We start from the raw sequence: 25,022 nt of genomic DNA on the forward strand, positions 1-25,022 counted from the left end.
TGACAGCTGAGCTTAGTTTAGTGGGGCAGAGGCAGTTGGAAGCGGTGCAGTGGCTTGGCCTGGCAGAGGAGAGCTAACATGATGGTTGTGGGTAAACATCATTCTGTACATTTACATTACGGCTAAAATGTCCTTAGGGGGTCAAATGAGTGGTCATTTTTGTCAAAAGAAAGTTGTAAGAAATGCATAGAACTGTGTTGAAATAATGCTAATCCATTTGTGCACAGACTACTGATATTATTTGACAGTGGAACCTATGTTTTCATAAATATTGGATTTTAATAGCAGGTGTATGTGAAAACTTTTGCTGGTGGACGGACGTGACATTACCCATGATGGTCTGGTCCGTACCAGTACTTCATTAGTAATAAACTTACGGACTTACTATTGCTAATTCTCCTCTTATTCATAAATGTTAGTATTATGGATCTAAAACAATAACAGCTGACACAAAAACACTAAATGTGTTTAAAAGAATAGAATATTTGTTTTTCAGGTAAATTCAGTTCAAATATAACTTGGCCATTTGTGACATGAAAATATAGCATTAATTGTGATGAAACTGGACATTTTTGAGCTGAAAACATAGTTCATATGAGCATCAACATGTTGAACAGAAGTGAAATCCTGTACATTTGCAGAACTTGCATTTACCAACACAGAGTTCCTTTGGGGATTCACTTATATTGATTTCTTATGCACAAAGACAGAAATAAGACCTCCAAGCAAATTTGAGCCGTTTACTGTTAAGCTGGCGGGTCAGTTCTCCGTTTTTCCGGAGGTTAGGTCGCTGTGCCATGACATAGACCAGGGGTCAGCAACCCTGGTCCTAGAGAGCCACTATCCTGCATGTTTTAGATGTGTCCCTCTTCCAACACAGCTGATTCAAATGATAAGCCTATCATCAAGCTCTGCAGAAGCCTGATAACGACCGTCAGGTGTGCTGGAAGAGGGAACCATCTAAAACATGCAGGATAGTGGCTCTGTAGGACCAGGGTTGCTGACCCCTGACATAGACCGTTTACTGACAGTGAGAGGACGGACCAGCTGACTGTTAGCATGAAGGAGGAACACTGGGCCCTCTGGATTTTTAACCCTTTCATGCATGAATTATGAGAATTTTAATCAAGATTTTTTTTTCCAGAGTGTTTTTATTCTTCTTTAGGCATGAATTTTAAAAAAAATCAATGTGATTGAATTTTTTTTTAATGAACCTACTTTTCATGGAGTTACAAAAATGTCCACTCAGCTGGACACCATGCATTTAATTTTTTTTAAAAATTTAACCTTTATTTAACCAGGTAAGCTAGTTGAGAACTGATGCTCATTTACAATAACGACCTGGCCAAGAGGCAGCATACAAACAGAATGAGTAGCAGCACAGGTTATATGTACAAACAACAGAACAGATTAAAAATTACATTTTTTAAGCAAAGAAACATCCATTTACTGACATACTGTGTGAAAACTATGAAATACAAACATTTTTAATGCTGCTAATCTTATGTGTTCTCACATTTTAACACACTCTAATACTAATTACTCACTCAGATAATATGCAACAAAAAACAACTTGTTAAAAATAACAACAACTGGTAATTACAGTCTAATAACAATTAGCAAATAATTTACACTCAAATATGTCACTGCAGATCAGGTTTATCAAGAACAGGAAAGGTACAGTAATGGTATGAATGTCAGTGTATGGAATGATGCATAAGTGTCCACTGTGTTGACTGATGTGGAACTAAAACAACAAAACCCATGAATATACAAGAGAACAGCTGGAGAAGAACTGTCCACTGTAGTGACCACTATGCATGAAAGGGTTAATCTTTGATTTGGGAGCAGGCTGTGTAGAATGTGTCGATTGTCTTTTATATAATCTGATAAAAAACAAAGCTGGCAAAAGTGTCCCCAGCTCAGAGAAAGTGAGAGAGAGGGGCGAGCGAGCTGTAGGTTGAATGAGGAGAGAGAGCGCCGGTAACATCAGTAATGCAGTTAATTAGAAGAACAAAACGATGTTTTCTGATTTTGTCACAGGGGTTACGGTGGAAGTACTAAAGCAAGCCTGTGTGAAGCTGCCTCACTGCTGGATACAGAGTGAGTTCAGCTGAAGATTACACCTGTCTGTCTGCTGTGTCCATTAACCCAACCAAAATCATCTACCAATGTAACATTTTTAATAACTTCTGATCCAGTAATCCTGTCAATACATAGAGTTGGATCAATGACAGTGGATAGAGACACTGGGTTTATGTTCAGTTATTGATATCATTGCTGGAAAAGTCAGTTTTTCTTCAGTTTTGTCTGTTTCTGATAAAATAACCCTCATCTTAAATCTGGGCTTTTATGAACATCTACATGATCGGTGAATTAAATATAAGAAAGTACTGGATTTTCACAGAAAATGTGCAAAATACAGAGAATAATATGACAATAAATAGTGATAAATCGCTTAAGAAAAGTTAAATAGAAAGAAAAATTAATTTAGGAACTGCCACCAAAGTCACACTGGGTCTTTATGGGTTAAGTAGACAAGAAATGTTGTTGTCTTCTTACTTATTTGATTTTTAATTTCAAGCAGACAATGGACAAACAAATGTTATTTTTCACAGTTCAGTTGATACAGAAAAACAAAATGTAATTCTCTTTTTCGTTTCTCTGGCTAAATTGAATATCTGAAGGAATGGGATATGATTAAGTAATTTAAAAAATATATTTTTCTGTTATTCATTTATTTTTTTTAATAGGTATCTGATAGTTGAAAACCAGGTGACCGACCCACTTGCTTTGAGCAGTTTCACGGGCGCTATAGTAATTGGTGAGTATTATTAAAAGGGTTTTGATGATTTGCGTGATGTGTTTTACTTGATTTAACTATGTTGCTTTTAATTTTTGAAAAGAAAACCCAAAACATTTTGTATTTGCTACAATTGCAATACAATTCAACATTCCTAGCTAAAACTAACACAGTCTAAAACAACAGTCCTATAATGATTCCTGCCATCATGAAGGTCATAGTATTCATTCACTGTCTGTAATGTATAATATTTTTCTCTGAATAGGTATTTGGTGTTCCTCTTGTTCAGAGACCTGTGACAACTTTGCTTCGTGCACTGTTCCAAAGGCTCTGCAGTAAATGGTGAGTATTCAAATTATTTTGTTTAATTTGATTACACAGACTTTCAAAATTTATGTATATGACAATGTTGCTATCAGTTTGTGAAATATTCACCTAAAGATTTTGTACAGTGTGCTAAAACGCCAAGAATATACACATTATCCAATTTACTGGATCCACATTTTTAGCTTAGCAAATATAGTCTAATACAACAGGCCTGCAATCAATCCTACCATCATGACGGCTATTGTGTGATGTTCTTAACAGTTTCAAAGAGGTGTGTCTGATATTAAGAGTGGCTGTCCTAAATGGGAAAAAAGAAGAAATTCCTCTCACAAAACAATTCAACTGCACCACACACTACAGCCTCCAAAATGACCAGTTGAATCAACATCTCACTGTTTTAGCACTGTAACACTGTATATGATAACCTTCATGAAGGTAGGATTTTTATTTTTTTTTTGCAATACTGTTGTATTTGACTGCTGTCGTTTTTGCTTGATAAGTGAGTATGCATTTGAGTAACACAACAAAATAACTATGAAGAAGTGTGGATCTGTTCAGTGAGGAAGCTCTGTTGGCTGTGTTTTAGGTTGGCTTGCCTGTAACTCTCTCTCTCTCTCTCTCTCTCTCTCTCTCTCTCTCTCTCTCTCTCTCTCTCTCTCTCTCTCTCTCTCTCTCTCTCTCTCTCTCTCTCTCTCTCTCTCTCTCTCTCTCTCTCTCTCTCTCTCTCTCTCGTGGATGTGGCAGTGTAAGGAGTGTTCAGTAGTCATTTCAAGTACGTTAGAACTACTTAACCATTACAAACTCAAACATCCACATTTTGGACACACCACCCATGTACGTATTCCAAATGTCCATGCACATTTAAGACATGGAATGCTTTAATTGTACATTGTGGTGGAAAATTTACTTCTATACTACTGTCGTGACTGGGTTCGTCTTCTTTACTGCTGTTCATTATTCATGTTATATGTTCTCTGTGTGTGATATTTACAACTGCATAACACCCTGACCCAGGAAGGGAGTTCTTGCCTTGATTTAAAACCAAAACACCTAAATGTCTGGATGTGTAGATAGATGATGGCGCCTGCACTCGAGATAGGATCCCAGACCCTAACCCTAACCCTAACCCACTGTAAGCAGTTTCTGGGAGAACCGCTGACTGCTGCAGCCGAGGACGGGCCGGACCATCGATCGACAGCGTAGACCCTGGAGCTGGAGACCCTGCATCACGCACCCACACTCGCAAGACTCACTGGTTGAAACCTAGCGGTGATAACGACCCCAGTGACGTCTCATACACACTATCCTTTGCCTGGTCGCTGGCGAGTGACTGAAGACCCCTGCCCCACACATACACTGATTCGACAACGATGGAGGTGATCAAAGGGTCAGCGGTCATCTTCATGTGTCGGTACATATGGCACCATGGCACACTCTGTCAGGTATCTGATCCTTCTTCAACGCATCACACTCCTGTTACGCCCTGGTCTGTCGGAAGACAGCAAGGGACAGAAGAACCTCGGAGACGTCACGGACGTGACCTCCACATCATTGATCACCACGAATATAATGATAATACGTGGTGGCGGGTGACACGTGATCTGACACGGCGTGTCACTAACCAGTCATGCTATGTGTGCAGTTTGATGCCACACAGCTCACACGAAGGTACTCTGTTTGTTCCTTATCCGCTCCCGATCAATCACACTGTATTGACACTGATAAAGTGGACAGTGGGAGACTGGCCGAACATCACATCAGTATACCCCTGGCTGGGGTGGAAACCCAACATGATCTTCAGAGACCCAAGAAATTTTTCCAGAGACACTAATACTTCTATGGTACAGAAAAATGTTGTTTTTAGGCTCAGAAATCTCTCTAATCCTTTTTTCATTCCACAGCTGTGCTTCCATTCCCCAGTCACAGAACACACACGGTATCATCTGGGACACACATCAGGGTGTAACATTACTCTTAAGGTAGCCTGCGGGTTAGCAAATTGCGAAAATAGGACTGATAAATTTACCTTTTCTACGACAGAGACATTCTCCCCTTCTCCATTTTTGGTCCTCTATAACATCACTGCATTGCTAGGTACACCATCCCCATTGACACACTTTGATGCTAAAACTAATGTTACTACCACATATAATGTCACCGTAGCTCTCACCCCTTCTGATTATGGGTATGGCTGTCCCACAGATATGGTGTGGACGTGTGGTCAACACTCATATCTGTACCTCCCAGCACAGTGGGCAGGTACGTGTCATCTCTCTTATCTGATTCCTGCTGTTTCCAAATTGACCATTAGTCCATTAATGTCACCACCTCACACCCGTGTGAAACGGGACCGAATTTCAGGAGGCCATGAGTTTGCGATCAGTATCATTCCCCTGTACGGCCCTGCCCGTTTAGCTTGGTATATAGAAGAACTTTCTGTTGAGTTGGAAAATCTCACTGCTTCAGTTGAACAAGGGTTTGATACTCTTACGAGTGAGATGAAGGCCTTCCGCACAATCTCTTTACAGAATAGGGCAGCGTTAGATCTCCTGTTGCCCGAAAAGGGAGGTGTCTGTCACCTAACTGGAGACCAGTGCTGTACTTATGTACCTGATATTACTGCCAACATGTCGGATGTCCACAACCAACTTGATCATCTTAGACGAGTCCTACATGAGGAAAACACTGCATATAGTACAACAGGTTGGGATTTTTGGGGTTGGTTACTGTCTGGGGGATGGAGGGCTCTGTTGGTGAAAACTCAAACATCCACATTTTGGACACACCACCCATGTACATATTCCAAATGTCCATGCGCATTTAAGACATGGAATGCTTTAATTGTACATCAAAGTAGAATGCATTCCACACAGGTTAGTCAGTTTCAAAAAGAATTGACTTCTTTCAGCTGTCACTTATGTGCATGCAAGAATTTAGCTAACGAAAGGGAGTACTTTGTTCATATCAACATACATCTGAGGAGGAATGAAAACATTTCTTGCATGTTTGTTGGCTGTAGTTTTCAAACCAATGTTTATGGAACGTTTAAGTCTCATAAGAGTCGCAGACATACACCTCACACCCTAAGTGATTTTAGTCAAAGTCAAGTCAAAGTCATCTTTATTGTCAGTTCTGTCGTGTACATTGTATACAGAGAGAACCGAAATTACTGGACTCTAAGGCCCCACAGTGCAAGTAAACATAAAGTGCAAATAACATAGAAGAGTCTAAAAGGTAAACATAAAAGAGTGCAGTAGAGAGTAACAAAAGAACAACAATACCAAGTATTGTGAAAACAACTAAATTAGCATCACCACCATTGCATGATTCTTTTTCTGATTGCCAGGACGAGGAGTGCATGGAAGAGGAGGTTTCTGATACATCACTAGATTCACTCCACTGGCTCCCTATTTTATATCGTTTTCATTTCAAAATTCTGGTGCTAACCTTCTGGGCTCTACATGGCCAGGCCCCTGCATACATTGCTTCCCGGATTCAGCCCTACAGCTGGGCTTGTTGCCTGAGGTCTTCAGAACAGCACCTGCTGATGGTTCCACACGCCTGTTTTAGCACAGGGGCTGACAGGTCCTTTAAAGCTGTAGCACCACGTCTGTGGAATGACCTGCCTCTACACTTACGGTCCATGGAATCTGTAGAGAGTTTTTAAAAAACACCTCGAAACACTCCTGTTCAAACAGGCTTTTTAATTTCCCAACTGAGTCATGGCCACCACAAACTGATTGCACTCTATGTATTCATCATATTTTAAACTGTTTTTAATGGTATTTTATTGTGTTTTACAGGTATTCTAATTGTATTTTATTGGTACTGTTTTATTCATTTTTCGCAATGTAAAGTTGCTGCCCTACAGTGTTACATGCACTCCATGTGTCTCCCCCTACCTCCCCCCTCTCCCCCAGTCTCTATATATCTCTATTGCTCTCTCTTTTCTCCTCCTTTAAGGCGGCCATACACTGTGCGATTTTAGAGACGATTTCTCACTCGTGCGACTCTTTCTGGCATGAGGCCAGATGTGCCTTTAATGGTGTGTGGTGTTTGGTGCAGTGTACATGGGGTAAGGAGAAGACATTAACACCTCACGACCAGCAATCGTGTATTCGCAAGGAAAACGGAGCTGTTTGAAATCCTGCTCGCTCCTCGTGAGGGTATGGCACTGTCAAAGCAGTGCCACGAGCCCATGTGCCTCCAATTCTCACACTGTGCATGCACGAACACAGAAGCATACAGTAGCGTACAAGCTAACAGTAGCTGCTATTGGCCTAGTGCAGTTTAGCTTTTGCAGTTTACCTCTAGTTCCCTGTGCTGTAGGATTGACAGCCCATACTGTCCATGTCTGGACCACCAATTCCTGCCCCAAACACATTGTCGTCTTTTCTTCTTTTTTGATTCCCCACAGATAATGGCACATATTGCCAAAGCAGCTCGTTGGTTTTTGTTTAGCACTACCATTCGTGACTCACGCCAATACACAATCATCTATGCACTTATGGATTCCTTGGTATTTTAACGTTGTATTTCCGGATACAACACTGGAACGTGTGGTGCGTCCTGTGGTGTATTGTCCTACAGTGTGAGCAGTCAGGTTGCATACGAGCATCGTACAGTGTGAGAACATGAATTGTGAGCCTGACTTGACGATTGATTCGCACAGTTTGAGATGGAGCTGCGTGCAATGATCGAAATAATCGCACAGTGTATGGCCGCCTTTACTCTCACTCTTTAACCCCAACTGGTCAAGGCAGACGGCCATCCTTCAGGAGTCTGGCTCTGCTCCAGGTTTCTGCTGTTAAAGGGAAGTTTTTCCTTCCACTGTCACCAGTCACAAGTGTTTGCTCCTGGAGGATTCTGTTGGGTTTCTGTAAATTTGATTTGATTTGATAAAGCACTTTGTGACTCTGTCTGTGAAAAGTGCTCTATAAATAAAATTTACTTACTTACTTATTTAGATTGGAAAGGCCAACCCAAGGGACTTCCTGGTGTCATTCAGTAACAGCTAGCAGCAGCCTTGTTAAAGTTGGAATATTTAGGACATGTTCCAGGTACAGCTATTGATGAATTCTTACAAGAACTTAACTACTTGATAAACTCTGCATCAGTTCCATTCTCTAGAAGTTTAGTAAGTGATATTCTTGAGCGTCAAAATCTCCAGCTTGATGACTGTGTAGTTACAGAAATCACCACATCAGTTTGCTCAGCTAACCCAGTACAAAGGGCAATTGAAAAAGGTGGCCTTCTTAGTACTTCATATCAGCGTAAACAATATTACAAGGAAAAATTCAGTGTTGTGGAACCAATTACCTACATACTAGATCATAAAAAGAAACACACTTTTCAGTATGTCCCACTGCTTAAATCCTTGCAGCAAATATTGAATTGCAGATTCATTCTTGATAAGATTGTTGAGAATCATAGCGGACACCAGGATATTAAACTTGACCCTTCTTATGAATTAAGGTCCCCTGAAGATGGTTTGCATTTGAAAGAAAACAGCTTTTTAAATGCTGAGGAATTACAAATATCACTGCATCTGTACGTGGATGATTTTGAGATCTGCAATCCCTTAGGTACCTCTCGTAAAAAACAAGCTTATTTATACCGCAAATTTATACCATGTATAAAATTCTTTAAAATAAATAAACAAGTGATGCTTAGCCTGGCAGGGGGGCGAGAAAAGCCTGGGGGCGAGAAAAGCCTGGTGGCCCACCAGGCCTACAACGCACTGGGGGAGTCACTGAACTTTATAAACTTTCTCGGGAGCTACAGGCATCGAAACGCATCTGGCTTTAAAGGGAGAAATTCGTATGCGTCTCATCCAGTCGTAAATGTATATACACGTGTACGTCACCTCAGGTGTGAATGAATTAAGGTGCAGACCATAAACTGTTCCAGAATAAAGCCCTGTTAAGAACTTAGGATTCTTACCACTGACAAACTAAGGTAGAGGGCTTTGAAATTGAAACATGTTGTGTTGAATTTGTTTTAACAGCATAATGCAGTAATAAAAGATTAACGCAGACCAATCACAAAATAAGTGTTCTGACTAAAATTGACCAAGTATTCTACAGCATAATACTTGTAGTCATATATTTGTGTGTTTTATTTGATTTAATCTTGTGCCTTTTGTGACTGTTCCCTCTGCAGGCTGATGACGAAGCCCTCCAAGGATCCATTGAGGACACCATGGTAGGAAGAATACATTGTCGGACCAGGAGATGCCACCAGTAAACCAGAGGACATCGGGGTTGTCCTTGAAGGCCAGATGGTACTGCAGGATCTGGACAATGTTGCAGTGTTGTTGGGCTTAATGTATGCTTTGAACCTCAGCTACCCCACTGAACTGAAGTATACCTTTGAAGTGCTCCAGAAAGTTGTGATGGAGCTCGACAGTGACACTCTCTCTAAGAAAGCCCAAGTTCTTAAAAACAAACTGTATCAGTGAGCTGTTGCCAGATATGACATGGGTGAGACAACAGTTCACCGTGTTTGCTCCTTGGGATACAGAACATTGTTGCTCTTTGATTGCATTGATGATGCTTTGAGCACTTACAGAACTCACTTTATATTTGCTATATCATATTTAGTTTAAAAACGGGGAGCCTTGCGTGGAGCATTGCTTTGCTTTAACACTTCTGAACCCCAGTCTACCATGTTAGTCCGTTGGAATATGGACTGTTTATTGCACTAGTACTGGACTGAAATGTTGCAACTCACATATTGCCACATTACTTTTATGTATGTTTTTGGTAATATTTGTTTATTACATGTGCTTACAAATTGGACGTCAGAAGTGTTGGTGTTACTCTGTTGTTTTTTTGCTCCACGCTCTTTATAACAGTTGTTGACATTGTAAAGGGAAAGGATACTTTGTTGTGATTATTGCCACTTGTTTTTGTCCGCACATACCCCATTGTGGTACATTGTTATCTCCGCCAAGGAGGTTCTGTTTTTGCCGGCGTTGGTTTGTCTGTTTGTCTGTCTGTGTGCAAGATAACTCAAAAAGTTGTGGACGGATTTGGATGAAAATTTCAGGAAATGTTGATACTGGCACAAGGAACAACTGATTACATTTTGGTGGTGATTGGGGGTGGAGGGGCCATGGGGGCCCACTGATCTGCCTTGGCGGAGGTCTGCGCTCTCTGAGTGCTTTTCTAGTTTATTGATGTTTTGTTTTCAGTAGGAAGCTGGTTTAAGGACAGACAGTACTTTGTTGTAATAAGTGATGTGTCCATACATTCATACATATATTTACACAGACATTCATACTGTTAAAAACTCCACTTCCTGGTTGGGGAGGGGCAGGACCTCACCTCGCCTATCAGGCCACACCCAACCCTTCAAGAGGAAGGATCAGGCCCAGCCCATCCTCTCATCCCATCCTCAAACAAAGGGAAAACTTTGTTTGACGTAGAGCATGCAGCCTGAAGAAGAATCACTTAAATGCACAGACTGGATGGATGCATACCTGAGTGAGTTCTTTTGTGTTATTGTTAGTTGAATGTCCTTGAACATGTTTCGAATTGTTTTAGTAATACAGTTATTGTTTCCCTTTGTTTAAGATTTAAAATCATCTCATCCAAATCATCCTACTCATGTCATCACCTGAACTGTCCCGCCTGTAAATAATCTGCTTGAAGAGAAAATAAAGCATTGTAAACGGAATCCCTGACCAGTTATCATATCTGACCGTATGCCAATGAAGAAGTTTTAATTATTCCAACACAAATCAGCCCTTCAACCTCAGCCTTCATAGTTTTTATACATACCTTAGATTTTTTTTTTCTGTCTCTCATTAGGAAGCTGTTTTAAGGACAGACGCTACTTTGTTTGAATAAGTGATGTGTCTTTATACATGTACATCAGTGGCGATTTCTCTCAGACTGCAGTGGAAGCCCGGCTTCCCCTAAAATTACGAAAATTAAATGGTTAAATCTGTTCGGTTGTGTTGACATTTTATTGACTATAAATGTGTTAGAACACGTTCATCTTAAAGATGAGTTCGTTCAAATCAGCTTTATCACAAATCAACAGACACAATGTTGTTCACTTCTCCATTCCTGTGTCTGTGTTTTCTCCTCCATCTCTGCTCAGTGCATTTGTCCACAGACTGTGTCCGTCTCTGGGCTTCAGTGGGACTGAGTGGAACAGTTTTTTTCATTGCCTCAAAACTGGACGGTAATTGGATAAATGCCACAATGTTGTCCCGCCCCCGGACGCCGGACGTCTCTGGGGGTGAATGGAGCTGTGGGCGGAGCTCGGCCGGGCGGGACGCCAAAATCCCACGTGCTGATTGGAGGATCAATCGAAAGGCTGAATCCCATTTGATTGACAGCTGTTTTCAGATCTGCTCCTTCACTGACACAGTTCAGTTTAATACCGTCACACATTCTGCTGGGAAATCAGAGAAACCACTACCAAATTACTCGTTCATTTCTTGCACTGTAAATAAAACACACTCATTGTACTTCCTTGTTTCAGTTTAACATAATTTCAGTGTTTTCTTGTTTCAGTTCCATAATTTAATCATTTCTTGTTCGAGTTTAATATGGTTTTGTAGATAGTTAAATCAGTCATACTGTCGGCTAGGTCGGAGTGAAAGGAGCATCTGTAGTTTAAAAAGGCTGAAGTCTGACACCCACAACACACTGGGCCAAGGCCGTCTGAGCAGAGAGGACACTGGTCCAGTCCTGGAAAAGACGCCTACTGGTACGATAAGGTTACTGAGCATTTTCTTAAAAAGGAACGGAGAGACGAATGTATGTTTAAATAACTTGACTTTTTTTTTTTGTTTGTTTGTTTTTTGTTTTGATGTAAGCCGACAATGAGCTTCCCCTGTCTGAAAGACGAGCAGCCGCCACTTCTATCTATCTATCTATCTATCTATCTATCTATCTATCTATCTATCTATCTATCTATCTATCTATCTATCTATCCATCTATCCATCTATCCATCTATCTATCCATCTCCAATATTTCCATAAAAACATCCGTTAAACCTACACTGGGGCTGGGTTGCTTTCCTCTGGGCAGTGTTCCTTCCTCCTCTTCTCCTTCAGATGATCGACCACCAGTAGACGATCAGACCGGAAGCGTCTCCATGGTTCTTCATCATCGCTCCTCTTCCTCCTCCCCAGTTTTTCAGTGACTGTTTGCAGCAGCGTCTCCAGACTGGACAGGGAGATGTCAGGGAGACCAAACTCATCCGACCTCTGAAAAACAACAACGTGGAGAATGAAGCGTCTGATCCAGGATACAGCAGTGAGTCGTCTAAAAACACAAGAAGAACCCTGGTGTTTGGTGTTGTGTCCGCAACATATCGTACATTTCTTATCATTTTAAGTCATGGTTCATGCTTAATTTTTTTTTTTTTTTTTTACTTTTTATTTAGATATTTTCATTTTTCCACAAAACAGAGCATTCTGACATAGGACCCTAAGAATTAGAATAGAATCGACTTTATTTGCCATTTGTACAGATACATCGCAGTATAGGTACATGGGAATTCTTGTGTGTTTCCCTGAGTCACGGAGTTAGAAAAAGACATGAAAAAAACATAAACAGCTAAAATATATAAAAACAGTTATTGCACAGACAAACACAAATACACATTTGTAAAATAGAGTACTGTTCAGAAGAAAAGTAATAAGAGTACTGGAAGGAAAAAAAGTTATTGCACATTTAAATTAAAAGTACTGGGAGGCAGAGCAGGTTATTGCACATTCAGCTCAGTTCAGAATTAAGACACAAGTAAATGGAATACAATAGAAATACCATGAAGGGAAATCACATGGAAAATAAATATTTGCTTTAACCAAAGAAAATTACAGCAGTACAATATCAGTCATAGAGAAACATAATCCTGTAGTAGCTCTCATTCCTTCATCAGTCACCCAAATAAATAGTACAGTTCCATCTTTGTTCAGAAGTGTCCATCTTTAGTTGTAGACTATGCTTAAGTCACTTTTAGGTCACTTTATTTCCAAATTTCCTGAGTTTGAGGCAACAGCTTTAACTGTCTCTTATTCTTGTTTTAATTTCTTTCTTTATTTTGACCTTGTCTGCACTTTCCTTTTGTTGAATGTTTTATTCTCTATGATTTTAATGTAATTTTATGTGTTTCTATGCCTTTATCAGGCACTTTGAATTGCCTTATGTATGAATGGTGCTGTACAAATAATTGTGCCTTGCCCTGCCTAGAAAATCTTCCTCAGCTTCAACTCAGTGACCATATATAGACATTTGTATGTTTCTGATCTGATCAGCAGGTGCTGCAACATCGGGTCTTTGCAAACAACTCTTCTGGGAAACTGTGGCTCAAGAGTTTCCTCTTATTACAGCTCAACATGTACACAACGACTGCAAGTTTCCTCTCACCTCATTTTATTGCAAATATTCCTGTGATATCCTGTGAAAACTCAAATCTTCGACTGAATCTGAGGTTAGTGTCGACAAAACACATAAAGACCCAAACATCCACCTGCGACCAGAGGTATCCACTGATCTAAACTGATGAACAGCTATTGATCCACTGATCCTATCAATACATGTAAATACTTGGTGTAAAATGCAGTTTGTCATCTTTTCATGGTCATCAGATATGGCCCATTTGGACGGTCAGAGGCTCCGTAGTTACCATGGAAACACCGTCATCTTCTACAACACAAGTGTCAAACATGCAGCCCGGGGACCAAAGCTGGCCCGCCAAAGGGTCCAGTCCGGCCCATGAAATGCAGAATTACACTGAAGCAGTGACGGCTGCTCGTCTTTCAGACAGGGGAAGCTCATTGTCGGCTTATATAAAAAAAAAAAATGTCAAATTACTTAAACATAAATTCGTCCCTCCGTTCCTTTTTAAGAAAATGCTCAGTAACCTTATCCTACACAGTAGGCGTCTTTTCCAGGGACTGGACCAGTGTCCTCTCTGCTCAGATTGCCTTGGCCCAGTGTGTTGTGGGTGTCAGACTTCAGCCTTTTTAAACTACAGATGCTCCTTTCACTGTGACCTAGCCGACAGTATGACTGATTTAACTATCTACAAAACCATATTAAACTGAACAAGAAATGATTAAATTATGGAACTGAAACAAGAAAACAGTGAAATTATGTTAAACTGAAACAAGGAAGTCCAATGAGTGTGTTTTATTTACAGTGCAAGAAATGAACCAGTAATTTGGTAGTGGTTTCTCTGATTTCACAGCAGAATGTGTGACGGTATTAAACTGAACTGTGTCAGTGAAGGAGCAGATCTGAAAACAGCTGTCAATCAAACGGGGTTCAGCCTTTCGACTGATCCTCCAATCAGCACGTGGGATTCTGGCGTCCGGCCTGGCCGAGCTCCGCCCACAGCTCCATTCACCCCCAGAGACGCCCGGCGTCCGGGGGCGGGACAACATCGTGGCATTTATCCAATTAATGTCCAGTTTAGAGGCAATGAAAAAAACTGTTCCACTCAGTCCCATTGAAGCCCAGAGACGGACACAGTCTACGGACAAATGCACTGAGCAGAGATGGAGGAGAAAACACAGACACGGGAACGGAGGAGAAGTGAACAACATCGCATTTGTGATAAAGCTGATTCTGAACGAACTCATCTGTGAGATGAACGTGTTCTAACACATTTGTAGTCAATGAAATGTCAACACAACCGAACAGATTTAACCATTTAATTTTCGTAATTTTAGGGGAAGCCGGGCTTCCACTGCAGTCTGAGAGAAATCGCCACTGCACTGAAGATATTAACAATCAAGGATGTTAAAATCATTTTAGGTCAATTCAATCTAAAGTGGGTCAGACTGGTAAAATACTACCATAATAACCTATAAATAATGAAAACTGCAAATTTTTGTCTTTGTTTTAGTGTAAGAAAAGTAAAATTACACAGAAATGTTTACATTTACAAACTAGCCTTTTACAAAAAACCTGAAAAACCTGAAATGTCTAAAGAGAAGTCAGTGGAATTGTACCAATATTCTGCCTGTTACTGAAACTTTAGTGTATTTGTAAATCCACTGTGATGTGTACGTTGTGATGCACATGTGTAAATAAATAGTGTAAAATTTTCAAATTTCTCTTATTTTTCTGACAAATTTTCATAAAGTTTGTCGATGTAAACATTTTCATTATGTGAGTTTACTTTTTTCACTTAAAAACATAGAGAAAACTTTGGAGTTGACGTTATTTATAATAAGTTCTTACTCTATTATTTATGTTATTTTACTGGTCCGGCCCACTTTATATCCTATTAGGCTGTATGTGGCTCCTGAATTTAAATGAGTTTGACACCCTGTTCTACAACACTGATTCCCCAGTAAAACCCATGGAGTTGGATCAATGACAGTAGATGGAGACACTTGGTTTAGGTTCAGTTAATGAGAGACTTTGCTTTAAAAAGTCACTCTTTACTTCAGTTTCCCCTCTGATTCAATAACCCTCAACTTTAATCTGAGCTTTTATGAACATCGTCATGATCAGTAAATTATATATCAGAAAAGACCTGATTTTTACTGAAACGATGCCAAACACAGAGGATAATATTATAATAAATAGTGTTAAATCACTTCAGAAAGGTTACATTTAGAGGAAAATTTCATACAGGAGCTGCCACAAAAGTAGCACTGGGTCTTTATGGGTTAACTGGCCACACATTTAAAACAGAAATGTCTTGCATGAGATAATAATTGATCTAAACCCAAGCTGGTCCTTCAGAAAGAGAGGAATGAAGGAAGTAAAGGAAGGAAGGAGGACTCACAGTGTTGGACAGAGGTTTGTCCATCCATGCTCTATGGTCCAGTTCTTCTCGTGTCCCTGATCCTTGGTCTCTGTTTCTGGCTGTTCTGGTCTTCGTTGTCATGGCGACCACTCTCTCTGTTAAACCGATGTCAGGTAAAGGGCTGTGTCTCCTCCTGTTCCTCAGATGTTCTTCAGCCTCCACAGGTTTGGTTATGGGTGGAAGGACACACCGAGGACTCCGTGTCCTCCTGGTCTCTGTGGTTCTGTCCAGTCCTGGATCCAGAGTCCGTTCGCAGGTTTCACGTCTGCTGCAGGTTTCCTCCTCCTCTTCTTCATCCTCCTCTTCCTCCTTGGCCGAAGCCAGAACAGGCATTAAATTGACACAAAGCTTCATCACATTCCCTGATTTCTCAAATGTTGTCTTGACTCTCGCTGTGGTTGTTTTTGTCTTCGATGCAGCTTTGACCTTTGACCTTACAGATCTCATCCTGGGAAGTGTTTTCACTTCACAGATGATCATGGGCTGAGTTTCTGGTGCATGTTTTTCTAGTTTCTCTGTCCTCGTCTTCTGCTCTTTCCCCATTCCAGCATTTATATAAAAACACTTTAGTTCTCTGATATTTTCCAAACATAATCCTCTTTAAAAAAGTAGACGCCACTGGATCTGAAGGGTTGAATCTCACAGACTTTCAGCTGAAATGTGTCGGACTCTTTTCCTTTTGTTTGTGAAGCTGAGGACAATAATCTGAGTGTGAGTCAGGTCTATTAAAGTGGCTGTTATGGAAACACACACACAAACTGCAGCTGGACTTAATATGTGGGAAAAACACAGTGTTATTTCAATGTAAGACGAAGCAGGAGTCACCAACATTTCAGATCCCACCTGAACATCAGCTGAATTCAGAGGCATAACATTTTCAGAGGTTTTACATTTCAGGTTTTGAGGAATGGGTTTAAGGAGGATTGTCGAAGATCATCTATGGTTGAGATGACTGACTAAGGATTTAGCAAAACAAACCTAGATAGATCACTGTTATGTATCAATGAATTAGAATAGATACATGTTTCAGCTACAAAATAAAAACTAAACATCATGGAAGTGCATCTATTGTTGATTTGGAAATAAGGTTTGTATCAAAATGTTTCTCAAATATGAGCTGGATTTTTAGGAAATCAGCCAAAGAAAATGCAAATTTGTGATTTTTTAGTGTGAAATGGATGGATCCAGTTCATCCAGTTGCTAAAAATGCATTAAATAGTTACTTTTTCTGTTCATCAGTGTTCTGTAAGTGCTCCATATCAGTCAGAACCAGACTATAATCCTAAAAAAAATATTAAAACTAAAGCCCTTTTGTGCATGAATACAATAATAATGATAATAATTATGTAGAATGAAAGATTATTTATTGAAGAATATGGAAAAATGTCCAAAAGGACTACATTTCCCATAGAAAACTACTGTAATAAACAAAAGAACGTCATGCAGGGTATCTATCTTGTTACATATATCAGCTGCCATTTTAAATTGTTAATATTTTAACTTTAATATTGTAATTTTTCTGGAAATTTATCAAAAGAGATGAAATGGATATTACAAATCCACTGATCTAACCACTAAAGGAGCAGATAGATTAAAAAAAAGCAAGGTCGTTTTCCTCAAAATCCATTCCCAAATAAACATATTAAATAGTAATTAAAAAACAATAGTAAATAGTAATTAAAAAATACATTGCATTGTTTACATTGCACTTTATCCTTATCCTTTGCACAGACTCATTCATTGCACTGACTCTAAGCACAACAGTCTCCTTTTGCACTGAGTTTTTGTGGAAGGTTAAAGTTTTTTCTTTTTACGATTGTGTTCTTAATATTGTGTTTTACTACTGTTGTTTTGAAGTTTGTGGATACTGCTGGAACCTGTAAATTTCCCCATGGGATGAACAAAGTATCTATCTATCTATCTATCTATCTATCTATCTATCTATCTATCTATCTATCTATCTATCTATCTATCTATCTATCTATCTATCTATCTATCTATCTATCTATCTATCTATCTATCTATCTATCTATCTATCTATCTATCTACTAAATGTGTAATTATTGTTCTATTATATGTACTTTCTGGAGTGGTGACAGTCTTCTTTACCGGTTCACACTGTTGGATCAGAGTGACACCTCTTCCATTTCTCCTGCCTTTGTTTTGCTATTTTCGCTCAGCTCAGTGTCAAGCTAGCAGTCCGACTGTTACCTACTTATCGTAATCTGATAAACGGTTCGTTTTCACTTTTCTTTGTTTTTTCCAGTCGTGCTTATTTTCTACCGATCCAGCCGCAAGGATCCCCCTCTTTCTGTGTCCTGAATAAGATGGTCGTTTTGACAAATAGCAATGAAGAACAGGATTATATGTGAGTGAAAATCCTGACCCTGTTCCATTAGCTTGACATTTAGCATGAGCTTAACTAGCTCCTTTTAAATGGCCAGCTTTAATTTTACTCCGGGAGTTGTTGTGTCTGTTTAATCTGTTGTAAAACTACGAGCTTGTCAGTGGTTCGGTTTATCTTGATTGACACTTTATTGGTTATTTTAATAACCTTAATACTGGTGTTTTTTTATTCATTTTACAACCGTTAAATGTATTCACTTAGCATGTTAGCTTTGTAGCTGCTAACCTGTAATTATGAGCTGACGTGTTTCAATTAGAACCAATGTCAACATGCTAATAGCTAAGCTAATACGCCTCTGCACTTTTTAATATGTCTCATTTTGAAGCTGCTCCCTTGTGTGTATTTTCTGGTTAAGATGAAGTCACACAAGTGTTCAGGAATAGTCTTTAAATCTATCCTGGAACCAGCAGCTGGTTTCATACAATGGATTTGTTAATGTTTACATGTTAAAGTGAGATTTAGTGATTGGTCTCAACTAAACCTGAGCTGATCTGTTAATGTGCTGTGGTGCTGCTGATAATATGCAGGGCATAGATAGGCTAAAAATGGCATCAGCTGAGTGAGTTGGCTCGTTTTCACAGGCAGAAAAAACAACAGGGGCGGATTTCACCGACCACCCACTGACCTACATGTGAAGCTGCTGCAGGATGCTGTTCTACTGCAGTCAAACACCTACACTGTACATTATACATGATCATTTCTTACATTTAATCAGAATAGGAGTCACTGGGATGGAAAGACAGGCAGAAAACACAGTTAACAAGGTTTTGACAGCTGCACATCATACAAATACCATACAACCATGAGTGAAATAATGGTGTCACAGTAAAGATAATCAGGTCAAACATCTACAACCATATGAATCTGCATCAAGTTATGTCACATTACTTTGCATTTAGAAAGCAGAGATAGTCCTAATGTTTGGAGCAGGCTGTGACGATGTGTACTCCTGTGTGTTTAACCACTTTATACTTGTGTATGTATGCAGATCCTAAACTATGGATCGACCTGTCTCTCCATATCAGACAGGCCTCCTCTCTCTCTGTTTTTAAATCCCTTCTTGAAACCAATCTTTTCTCCTTGGCTTTTGAAACCAAGTGAGATGTTTTAATGTATTATTTTTATTCTGTTGTTTTATTTGGTATTGGTTTATTCTTATTTTTTGTTGTTTTTAATTGTACAACTTTTTGTGTTTTTTAATCTATTCTTTTATTTTATTTAGGTGTTATTTATTCTTCTGTACAGCACTGATTTTTTTTTTTGTACAGTTGTTCTATGTCTCCTAATCTATTCTTGTATTTTATTCTTTTATTTTGGTTTTTATTTATTTTTCTGTACAGCACTTTGGTCCACTGCGGTTGTTTTAGAGTGTTTTACAAATAAAGTTGGATTGGATTTACCAGCTGGGGAAAAAAGAAAGTTAATGATAAAAAGCTGATTTTATTGGTGTGTGTGACTGAAGTGTAAATGGGAATGTGGTTCTCTGTTTTCCCAGCCTGATTGAGGAGCGTAAATGCACCTCCCTGCCCAGTTCTCCTGCCAAACGAGTGTCTCCCTCCAAAAAGAAACAGTTCTACATCAACCAAGCCATTCGCAACTCTGACCTCATACCTCGACCCAAAGGCAAGAAGAGCCTGCGTCGACAGGAGAACAGTAAGCTCTGGATTCACATCTGCAACTGCATTTTACACTTTCACTGTTATTATTTTATTTGACATGTTATAAACGTGATGCTCCAGCTCTGCACATTTAACGTAATCCTGTTTGTCTTCTGTCTCCTCTGAAATCAGCACGTTTTCTCGCCAATCTTCTTGAGAAGGATGAATGCTCCAAAGATGATCTGGAGGTTTGCAGTAACCCTGCCATCCCGTCGATTTTCACCGAGGCCTGCACCAACGGGAACTACGTAGAGGTGAGTCCCATTTAGACCAGTAACACTCGGCTGCCACTGCCAGTTCAGGCTGAGCTTTTTAGTTAAAGAGATTGTAGTTTGTGTTAAAACTTTCTGTATAAAGGTCTAATGTAATATAACATTTCCACACAAATGGATGTGTAAATATCAGTAAAACTGTACTTGGTATTTCTTTAGTATAATAATATACATTTCTTTTTGTTTTGGTCGTCTTATGTTGATAATTTGCTTTGGGCATTTGCTTTTGTTTGTAGTTGTATTATGTTTTTTGTATGTCTGAAGTAAAACATTAATTCATAAATACAGAATACCTAATAAAAAGGACTAAGTCTGTGTTGTATATGTTGCTGATTCATGTACTTAGATTATATCACATTCATCAAATTTTTATTCATCGCCATTGATCATTCTATTAGGTTACTTGTTGTTTGTGTTATACATCTTTAACAAAGTAAAACTAGTAACAGTAATACAATAGATTTTGTCTCTACTGCTTATTTTGTTTTTCTTATTTTGAAGCTTTTTGCAACACTTTATTCCAGAAGGGAGCTCAGAACTCAGAGGAGTTATTGTTGGTACAGTTCATTTGCAGATGCTGTACAGAAATTACAAAAGGCACAGATGTATAATAATGATCTACCTTTGCACATTAGACAGGCCCTTTCACTGTCCATTTTTAAAACTCATCCTAAAAAACTATTTTATACTCCTTGGCTTTTGTTCCAGCATGAGACTCTCCTCTGCTTTTGTTTTTATTGTTTTATGTTGTTTGTTTTATAGTTATGCTTTTATGGTTGATGTACAGCACTTTGTTTCAGCAGTGGTTGTCCTTAAAGTGCTTTATGAATAAAGTTGAGTTGGTATTTATTGTTTTACTGCTTTTTTATATGGCAGACACTTCACAACGTCTGGTTTATCTCATCTTTGCTCTGGCCTTTTTTAGTTCAGAGGATGTTATTAGATCATAAAGTTTGTCTTGATTTTGACCAAAGCTTCATCTTTAAGCTCCCAACCAGAAGTGAAGGTTCCTAAACTCAGTGCTTCTGTTCATCTTCTGTTCTTTTAGCCATGGAATGACTTCATGAACTGCTCCGGCGAGGAGCAGGAGAGGCTTCTGTCTCTGCTGGAGCAGGAGGACGCCAAGAAGAAACAGTCCACCCGACTCCTCAAAGACCAGAGGAATGGTGAGGATCCACCGCTGAAACGTCTTAGTCATTATCTTTAACAGTACGCCTCCGTTAACTCATCCTTTCTCTTCAGTAAATCCTGCCTTCACTGCTCAGGACTGTTTTCAGAGGATCGATCGGAGGCTTCGAGTCACTCTGAGACGCAAACAAATCCCTCTGGTGAGAATCGGCCGTTTACTGCTGCTCTCACTGAGTGTGTGGGAGGATCAGGTCATTTTTATTTCAGTATTTTGTCTTTTCATTTCCTCACAGGGGACTCTGGAAGTACTTGAGGAAGACCTTCTGACGTTTTTCAACGCTCAGCCGCACTCAGTTTACACAACCAACCTCCGCAGCAGGTACCAACCCTCCTGTACACTCCAGATATGCTTTAGTTTTTATTAATATACACACACACACACATGTTTTTATTCCCCCGCCCGCCCACAGGTCCTTCCATCTGTCAGACATTTTTGTCCAATCGATTTCTTGAAGACTATTCACTAGATTCTTTTCAAATTCAACACACATTTTCTTTACCACTAGGAGAGGGGCAGGGCACAGCTTTATGGCTGGATTTTAAGTTTTGGATTTTTTTTTTTTTTATTTTGAACCAACTGATTTCTCAAAGACCATTCACCCAATTTGTCAGACAAAATGCTATCAGGTTGAAAGTCAAGACTAGAGCAGATGTTTGTCTTGGTTTCACTGAACTACTAAAAAAGGACAACAATTTAGTTAAATCTAGTTTACGATTATCTTTAATTTAAAATTCAAAATGAATCCCTGACTGGGCAGGGTGTCAGTGAGCAGGAGGGGCAAAGTGTTGTGTGGTGGGGTGAGGGTATTAGTAAGCTCCACCTACATTTTCACTTTTGAAATATTAAACCTTAGTCGTTTACAAAGTTCAACTGGACTGGTTTTGTTCTTGAAAATGTTAGAGGTTCTGAATTCAGATCTGATGAATTTTCTTGGATGAGATGAAACAGTATTCAAGAAAAAAACAGTTGAACTACTAAGAATGAATGATGACCTGGATGAATGACAACTTATACAAAATCTTGTATCAAAATCTTGTATAATCGTCATCTTGTTTTTTCATGATCAGCTCAGAAACGGGGTCATAAAATCCCCCTCAGACAGATCACACTGTGACGTTTATATGACAGTAATACAAGTCAAAAGCCCCGCTGATGGATGGAAGACATGTTTGCCCTCTGTAAAACACATCAGGCCACTTTAAACCTCCACACTTTACTGAAGGAAATGGAGTCATTAAGACGGCCTGAAAGACGAGACGCATGATTTCATTGATTTATTTCGGAAACTGGATCCAGTGGCGTTCGTTTGCTGAAGGCGCTGTTTGTCAGAGGACGCTGAAATGTGTTATCTGTGTTTGTGATTCAGTTTTGAGCGTCTGCTGCTCCACGCCGTCTGCCAGTACATGGACCTGGTCTCTGCAAGTGAGTGGAAACAACAGATCACACTGTTTCTGAGATGCACAGATTTTACCACTGATATGAAAAAGAATCGGTGAACAGATATTTATGGCATTGCTGTTTGTTTGACCCTCAGGCACTGACTTCCAGGGTTCACGTCAGACCGAAGTGGTGAACAAACAGCAGGAGTTCCTTCCTCCTGCTCTTCTGCTGTCGGCCTACCTGGAGCAGATGAGCTGAGAGGAGGACTGACTCTGCCTCCACAGGGCGCCGCCGCATCCAGACGCTCTGGGAGATGTAGATAAGGTCTGCAGTCTGTACGTAACGTCCGCCACGCTCGGCCTGGCCTTACCAACAAAGCTGCAGAACACCTGCTTCCATTGTCCTTCAGTTTGTCTCTGGTTCCTGGTGTGAATTTTCCATTTATTTGCTCTCTAGTAGATTTTAAGGAGTGATATGACAATGATGAAAGCCGAGTTATCAGCTGTTATTATCACTGCCATTATAGCCCCTTTTCCACCAGATTCCCAGGAACTTTTATTCCCAGGAAATTATTTACTAAAGTAAAAGAATTCCTGGTAATCTGTGTGGTTTGTGTTTCCACCCCAAAGTTCCTGAAAATGTGTTCAAATCAGGCTTGGTCATTTCAAATCGACCGCTGCTTGAAGTCCCGTTGAATTTCTTTTAAACGTATTTCACAAATATGTTTGATGAGGTCCAGGCTGTTTGGAGCGTATTTGCTGAATACGCTCATTTTCCAAATGATCAAAACACAAATGAAATGAAGCTCGTAGAAATGGAATAAGCAAGTTAGCAGCCACGCACTGGCTTACACGTAAGTGCGAAAGCTGCAAATATGTTCCACCAATCAGCATTCTTCAGCACACAGCCCCGCCTCCAAGAAATTCAATTCAATTCAATTTTATTTGTAGAGCCTTATATCACAACAAGGTTGCCTCACAGGGCTTTACAGAACTAGTTGGATATGAAAACAAGCAACAGTCAAATAAACAGCAGATGGATTCCGGGGAATCTGAAAAGTCCCACCCCTCTACCAGGAACTTTTTTCAGGGAAAGTTTTCTTACCTGGGTAATTTTGGTGGAAACTCAAAGAAGTTTTTCAAAATCTTGGAAAAGTTTCTACGGTAGAAAAGGGGCTCATGTCAGTAAAAACTCAACTCTGAACATCAAAGTAATGAAACAACAGAGCTACAACGAAAAAAACATTAAAATGTTGATGATTTTAGGTGCAAGTTTAGGTTTTTTTTAGGTACCATTGGTCAAGAATTCCACTCAAGCAATCTGATTTTATGAATTATCATCCACAAAGTTGTACCAGTACTCCCAGTCCAGCTGATCCTGAGTTGACCCAACATGATAATAGAAATCAGAGAAGTCCTTCACATACCACCATCATGACCTCCTATCACACACCCCACCCCCTCCCCCTCAGGCCTGACCTTCCATCACTGAACCCCTCTAAAGACCCTCTAAGTGCAGCAGAGTTGTAAAAGTTTGATTGTAATGAGCATCACATCGCCTGCTGCCTGTGTGACCGAAGAACAAACCGACCTCTGTTAGAACTCAGCACTGAGTCGGTGTCGGGTCAGTGTGGGAATCTCATGACCTCATATGTGATGTGGACCTTACAGTGTAGATCAGTAGATCTGATCTATTTTCTAACAGTTTAATTGGGAAATGATCAATTATTTAAGGTTTTTCAGGAGATATTTCCTTTCTTCATAAACCCAAAAATGACTGATGCCTAATAATCTTTACTACTGGTAAAAAAAGCCAAAAAAAACATGACTTTAATACATATGAAGTGTATGTATGTCATTTCATAACATTTACAAAATGTATGAGTCTAATGTTTAAAGTTTCATCACCTTTTATGCAATTTTACAATAGTTTAACCTGAACAAAGTCCATTTCTTCACTTTGTAACGCCCACACTAGTCCAGTAGAAATGACACTCTATCACTTTAAGAATTTGTAAATTTTACATATTTTAATATTGTTATGCCTTTCTGTCAGTATGTGGCTCAATAAAAATGGGTCCTGAACTTGAATTTGGGAATAGAAACATATTAGACATCCTCATAGTAGACGATAACATCTTGTTTCCTCTGACCTGGACTTAAAATCTTACAGTGACTTAAGATGAAGCTCCAACTGATA

The 25,022-nt window shown here is 39.6% G+C and overlaps 2 protein-coding genes across 2 annotated transcripts in view; one reads left to right on the top strand and one right to left on the bottom strand.

Moving 5' to 3' along the window:
• LOC115417467 (uncharacterized) overlaps positions 1 to 16,908 on the bottom strand; it is a 31,900-nt gene extending 14,992 nt beyond the window's left edge. Inside the window, exons 1-2 of the mRNA XM_030131406.1 lie at positions 15,897 to 16,908; positions 12,149 to 12,357 (exon numbers count right to left, since the gene is read on the bottom strand). Coding sequence (XP_029987266.1) covers positions 12,149 to 12,357; positions 15,897 to 16,460 — 773 coding nt within the window. The 5' untranslated portion in view covers positions 16,461 to 16,908. The remainder of the gene's footprint in view (positions 1 to 12,148; positions 12,358 to 15,896) is intronic.
• Positions 16,909 to 18,068: 1,160 nt separating this feature from the next.
• On the top strand, positions 18,069 to 23,537 carry r3hdm4 (R3H domain containing 4). Its single transcript, XM_030131408.1, has 8 exons — positions 18,069 to 18,285; positions 19,820 to 19,977; positions 20,115 to 20,236; positions 21,303 to 21,420; positions 21,497 to 21,582; positions 21,676 to 21,761; positions 22,810 to 22,865; positions 22,978 to 23,537. Exons 1-8 carry the CDS (start codon positions 18,245 to 18,247, stop codon positions 23,079 to 23,081), a joined length of 771 nt encoding a protein of 256 aa, XP_029987268.1. The 5' UTR covers positions 18,069 to 18,244; the 3' UTR covers positions 23,082 to 23,537.
• Positions 23,538 to 25,022: the final 1,485 nt, after the last annotated feature.

Source organism: Sphaeramia orbicularis, chromosome 4, assembly GCF_902148855.1.
Source record: "Sphaeramia orbicularis chromosome 4, fSphaOr1.1, whole genome shotgun sequence".
NCBI lineage: Eukaryota > Metazoa > Chordata > Actinopteri > Kurtiformes > Apogonidae > Sphaeramia > Sphaeramia orbicularis.